This window comes from Neltuma alba, unplaced genomic scaffold (assembly GCF_004799145.2).
Source record: "Neltuma alba isolate B1F8T4 unplaced genomic scaffold, ASM479914v2 tig00011588_pilon, whole genome shotgun sequence".
Taxonomy (NCBI): domain Eukaryota; kingdom Viridiplantae; phylum Streptophyta; class Magnoliopsida; order Fabales; family Fabaceae; genus Neltuma; species Neltuma alba.
Window position 1 is genome coordinate 530964 of NW_021636241.1, and position 6127 is coordinate 537090.

At 35.4% G+C, this 6127-nt stretch overlaps 1 protein-coding gene across 1 annotated transcript; it reads right to left on the reverse strand.

Moving 5' to 3' along the window:
• Nucleotides 1-304: 304 nt before the first annotated feature.
• LOC114715383 (ubiquitin-conjugating enzyme E2 7) lies at nt 305-4587 on the reverse strand. Its single transcript, XM_028900222.1, has 6 exons — nt 4479-4587; nt 4232-4334; nt 3251-3348; nt 3061-3161; nt 1160-1237; nt 305-577 (listed from the first exon to the last, which is right to left on the reverse strand). Exons 1-6 carry the CDS (start codon nt 4522-4524, stop codon nt 500-502), a joined length of 504 nt encoding a protein of 167 aa, XP_028756055.1. The 5' UTR covers nt 4525-4587; the 3' UTR covers nt 305-499.
• Nucleotides 4588-6127: the final 1540 nt, after the last annotated feature.

Below are 6127 nucleotides of genomic sequence, written 5' to 3' on the forward strand. Positions count from 1 at the left end.
ACATTTGTGAAACTAACACAAAATCAAGTAACATTAAATTTATAACCGATTCACTCTTGCTTATATACTTTCATTTTGTATGTCGATTATATTCAAAGAACTTTCTTGTTTGTTTAATGACTCGACCCTTGAACTCTGACGTGACTAAAATAGACGGAGTTTGGACACATCACCTTCACACAACGATAATCACGACTTATTTTCCAATTATTTTATGGAGTCTTCAATTACTGAAAGTTATGCAGCATTGATAATTTTCCACCCAAAAAAAAAGAGTGGTACTCGGAGTGGAAGAGAAGTAAAATGGCAAAGAACTATAGAAAGCCCTCATATCAAAGAACTGTAGAAAGCTGCAATCTTACACAACTTCAAGTTCATATTTCCTTTAGTCCAAGGCTTTAGAATAACAAGTGTTTTTAATCAGAGTAACAAAACATGGCCACAGTCCACTCATGATCAAACAAGAAGCTAGAAACTGTAGTGACTTGATTAAAGCAGTTCAGGATAATTCTTGAGACTTCCTCACACATCGACTTACTCTCTTTCTGAACTCATCCCTTTTGTCTCTCCACATTACCTGCAGCAAGGGAGTAAACGAGATAAAGATGTCATCCAAGAATTTTGTCAAAATGGTGCCTGAAGAATGCTGATATTATGCAAATAAAACTCAAGCTCAACCAATCAATAATGCAAATTTGAAGAATTATCATCTATACAAAATCAAATATGGCTCAATGTGGGCTTAACTTTTGGTTGTTTTCCACAAAATATAAGCGTTAACATTAAAAGCAGGGAAAAGGGATTATGGTTAGTGGGTAGTTATCTGAAACTTCGAAACTTCTCTTCTTTCATAGTAATGATGCTGAAAACCTTATAGGTACAAGAACGATATGGCTAAAAAGAAAATTGAACAAGACTTTAAGCCAACAATATGCAGAAACAACCTAAAGTTCCTACATATAGCAAAGATGTTTAATAGAAGATAAGAACATCATATATAGGTTCATCTCATCCTATTCCCACTCAACTATACTTTACAAGATTCCCAAGTTTGTAATCTCCCATTTCCAGGTTTGAAACGCAATAATATTGGGCATGGGTAAGAAAGAAAATTATTGTGCAATTAAAGGTTACTTCACATATTTCGCAAAAGCATTACCGCAGCTTCTACATTTGCAGGAGACTCATCATTAGGGCTTGAAAGCATTGATATAATACTTAATACTATGCTCTCAACCTGCATACCAGATCAGGTTATTATTAGCATTGTTCATCAAGAATACCATAATATAAAAAAATATGATATAAATCTGCAGATGAAATCAGATTATTGCTAGCATAGTTTTTATTTTTTGAGTGAAGGCTAGCATTGTTTTATTAACAAGAAAACAGGACTTAATTCAATTACAATTTCTTATATCTTGCTATTGGGTCATTAAAACTGACAAATAGAAAAATTCATTAGGAGATCATGAGTTGTAAAATCAAAAAATTTGTCATGCCGTTCATCAAAAACTTTATAGCAAATAGCTAACCAATTTGTTTACGCTTTTTCCTACAGCTGAACAAAGGAAAATCCACCGCACACAGAGAGATAGAAAAGATGCAAAATGACAGAAATGGCATCCAATAGATAATTTTCACTTCACCAAAAAAAACAGAGAGAATCATTCTATACGGGTCAATTCTACACTGAAACATGCAAAAGGCCAAACATACGAAAGGCCAAAAATCTATCATGGTATTCTTTCTATCATACACTTTCATCCAAAAGAAATTTGGTTTAGAACCTATAATACCCACAGTATAGGAGCAAGGGGCAAGCAACTACTTAGTCCGAAAAAACCACCCGACCCTGACTATGTGAAGGTCTGGATTGGGCTGGGTTGAAACTTAAACGAACAACCCAACTCAGAAATGATGAGGCCAAAATAATTGAACTGGTCCATATTGCAGGCTGGCTTAACAGGTCCAATCAATCCAGGCTGGTCCAATAATCAAGCTTACACACACAGACAGAAACCAATGCAGCCCCCTCCCAATCATAAATCCCCTTCCATCATGCATGTAAAGTCCCTTCTATGCTTTCTCTCTCACACCACATGTTCAGAAATGCTTTGATTCAACCCTCACATCGCATGCCTTCCCTCCATGACAATCAGATTGTAGATCCACCACAAAAGCAGGGAAGTCAGAGGCTGTCAGATTTCAGAACCATGGCTATGACGGATACTTCTCCTCCTCCTCTTTGCTTCCCATTGCCTCTCTCCCTCAGATTTAGTTCCTTGGTGATGATGAGAACTTCCATTTAGGTGTGGAGCCTAGGATCTGTAGCAATTTTGTGAATTGCCTTTATGGATTTGATTTTTCTATTTTAAGCTTCTTTATTTTTTCTTTGCTGAATTTGGTTGATTTGTTTTTGTTTCTTTGTTGGATCTGTTTTCTCATCCTCCTCCTCCTCCATCCTATCTTCTAGTCTCTCTCTTTCATCTTCTTCTTTGATTGCCTTTCAAACTTTAGAAAACCAGACTGACCTGAGGCAAACCTTTAAGGACCATAACAAACACAGGCTATCCAGACTTGGACAATAAATTGTGCCAAGACTCAAGAGTGCTGCAGACCCACACTCAACTATGACTTGAGAACTTCAGTGATCGTTATATAAATTCATTATTTACTATAATTACTTGTGTTATTGTTCTTAACACAATTGTTAGAAATTATTATGAAAGCAGTGTACTAACCAAGCACATGGGAATTCCAAACTAAATGCATGTTTTAACAGAATCATATGGCAATTACATACTGCATATTGCATATATGCACACCCACACTCACAAAGGTAGCATAAACAAATGAGCCATGAGCAAATAAGCCGAAAACATATGGCTTACATTGAAATCTAGGTGGTTCAATTATATTTGACAATATTTCAGAACACAAGCCATGTTATTAAAGTAACTCGTGTCATCTGTAATTATTCAAGTAAATGAAAGAGCAAGAAAAATCCAAGCCTCACATCATGATGAACAAATGCATCTTTGATCATATAAACCATACCGTATGGACCGGACTCCAGCGCTCACTTGCGAGTTCATAGCCATTTGGATCATCACCAGGGGGATGAAGAATTGAAATACAGACTCTTCCATCTGGGTAAACTATAGTCCATATTTCAAAAAAAAAAAAAAAAGAAATTAGGCAAAAGATTATGAAAGCCACAGGATTTTGATAGTTGTGGGAGCATCACCATTAGGATGCCACATCTCAGAGATAAACCTCACTGTTGGCGGACTAAGTGGATAATTGGGAGGAAAAAGCATGATGGCATTGAAGAAACCTCCATCACTGCAAACAATGGCCATGTAAAAAAGGCAGAAAGGTATATAATAAGCCCCATGATTCAAAACTTCAAATGACAAGTTTACCTAGATATTTTCCCAAAAAAAGATCTAGAAGGAGTTAATCCAAAAGGGAGTTGACAACAGAAGCCTTGCATGCAGTTAAATACTTATATGCATAGAAATGTCCACACTGTTCAGTAGCGTACCATGGTAAATTACAAAGGCAAAATATTTTAATTTTCTTTTAAAATACTAATGAGCAATAATCACCTAGACAACTCCACTTCCCCCATGCACAGCTTTCTCTTTGCGACCCAATTGTTGATAATATACATACTTAAAATGTTGGGAACAAAGTCAAGAACCAAAGCGTTATCCATGAAATTTCATTTATGCAGCTATACAACAAAAGGGCTCCGGCACTTCCAAATCACACACAACAGAAAATAAATAGACGCTTAATTTCACTACTAATCTCTATAGTTTTTACTATGTAAATTTATATGGTTTCAGTTGGATGGTCCCTCGATTTATTTGAAGAAGAGTAGTCGACGAAAATTTTGAATTATGTGACCTGAACGAAATTCAAATGCTGCCACGTCTGACTATTATTATAACTTTAAACCGTATTTAATAGCAAAGTAATCAGAATTATTTCTGGGGAAAAAACGTAATCAGAATTACAAGAAAGTAAAGCAAGACATCAAGCTTTTGTCTGGTAGAATAAAAAGAAGGAAAGACGATAACAAGGTATAATTACATTAATTCATTTAAATTCTTTGTAACCTCTCCATTTCCTTTCAATCACTTCTACTTCTCAAACAAACCGTGAAGAAAACTCACGATTGGCCCTAAAAGAAAAGGAAGGAAAGAATCATATAACTCACTAAAGAGTATCCGGTGGCCCAATGATGGTCACTCGCCATTCGAATACGTTATTATCGTTAACCAAACCGGCCGAAAATCCATCGACTGGATTTTTATAAAGCTCTGCCAATTACAATAATGATCATCAGTTGATCAATACAAAAAATCAAGCATGAATCAAAACCCTAAAAGGGTTTTGAAAAGCCAAAGAAGAGGAGAAGAAAGAAAGCCGAGATTTGGGTTTCAGTAATACTAATAAGTGATAACCTGTCAGTTGTTTCTGAAGTAGAAGGCTGGCCTGAGACGCAGCCATTTGCTGGAGGGGAGAGAGGGAGGGAGGGAGGGAGGAAGCAAGGGATCACCGAAAGAAGAGGGAGGAAAGAAAAGCAGGGGTTGGGGGGAAGAAAAAAGGCAAAGAAAACCGACTGCAGGATTTCATTCCAAATTACGTATTCATTCATGGTTCTCCATGTAAGCATATCCATAATTTGTTGTCTTAAATATAAAAAGATAAAGAAAATTAGGAGAAATTGTGGATTTGATTAAAAAACATGACCAAAAAAAAAAAACTGGTATGTAGAGCAGAAAGTTTTATGAGGGGAATTAACCTTGTGGTGCAAAGGGGAGGTCAATTTAGAAATTGGGAGAATTTCAATTAACGACTATTGTAGCCAATTTATTTCAAAATATCCTCATAAAAATCTGAAACTTCACTACAGTTTCATCAGTGTAAAATGAAATTAATTTTTAGACCAAGAAGACATTGTTGCCCCTAAAGTTTATTGCATTTGAAACTTAGAAAAAATAATATGATGAATTGCTCTTTTCTGAAAACATCACTCCATCCTCCAGCCTTTGGGTGTGTTCCATCGACGTCGTTGCTATCATTCCGTTAAGTCCATTGTCGTCGTCGTCACATCCACGCTGTCACATCCAAAAAATTTTCACCTGGCTATAAAGGGTTAAAAATTAGAATGAGGGTCAATATAGGAATTAGATGGCGAGATGAAACAACTTTTGATGTGAAACCCCGATAAGGTCCGGGCTGGCATTTCTGTAATTTTTGGTCTAGGAAGGGCAAAACGGAAAATTTTGAGAAAAATTCTAGAAAATTCCTAAAAAATGGAAAAAGTGTAGATTAGAGATTTTGGAAACTCGGTTGAGGCCTGAAAGGTAGAATTATGGCAAAAATAAATTATTCCAGAATTTCCCGTAAGCGAAGGTTTTTCAGGAAATTATTGGAAAATTGAAGAAAAATAATTATTTTATTTAGTTAGAGGCCTCAATAAATTTGGAAGGATGATGGATAAATCATCTAAATATTTATTTGAAATTATAAAATTGGTTCTAGACCTTGAAAGCTCAGGAATTAATTTTAGAGAATTTATTTTTCTTCAGATTTACCGATTAAGGCATAATCGGAGAAAATTCAAAATAAATACCTAGAGGTGGCAAAAAATTCTGAAAATTTTCAGATCATATTCTCATATTAAAAGGTGAATTATCATGGAGAGAAATGAATTTTTGGAGGTCTAAAAAAATTATGGAATGTCACTAGTGAATAGTAATGATAAAGTTTCAAATTAATCTGAATAGTAATTTGGTTTGTGGGCCATCTTTTTAGAGCAGCCCAAAACTTTTGTGGGGCCCACATTGAGCCTAATAAGGGCCCAATTTTGTGCAGTTTTCAGGTCCCTCTATTTTTAATTAAATAAATGCAATATTAAAGGATATTTGTGTGGAAAAATCTAGAGAAAAGTCACTTGTTCAAATCTGAAGTTAAGTGACACTTGATGGCTGCCAACACACCCTCTTATCTGTCATTTTGGGCATGCTAATTAGGGGAAAAATGGCAGATTATTTGGTCTATAAATACCCCTTAGAAATTACAAAAAAAATATTGGAAATTGGAAAAA

Coding starts and splice junctions, on each gene's coding strand:
- LOC114715383 (XM_028900222.1), bottom strand. CDS start 4,524: ATGGCTGCGTCTCAGGCCAGCCTTCTACTTCAGAAACAACTGACAG. Junction 1,238..3,060: donor GCTGGAGTCCGGTCCATACG/GTATGGTTTATA, acceptor TCTGGTATGCAG/GTTGAGAGCATAGTATTAAG. Junction 578..1,159: donor CTGCAAATGTAGAAGCTGCG/GTAATGCTTTTG, acceptor CCCTTGCTGCAG/GTAATGTGGAGAGACAAAAG.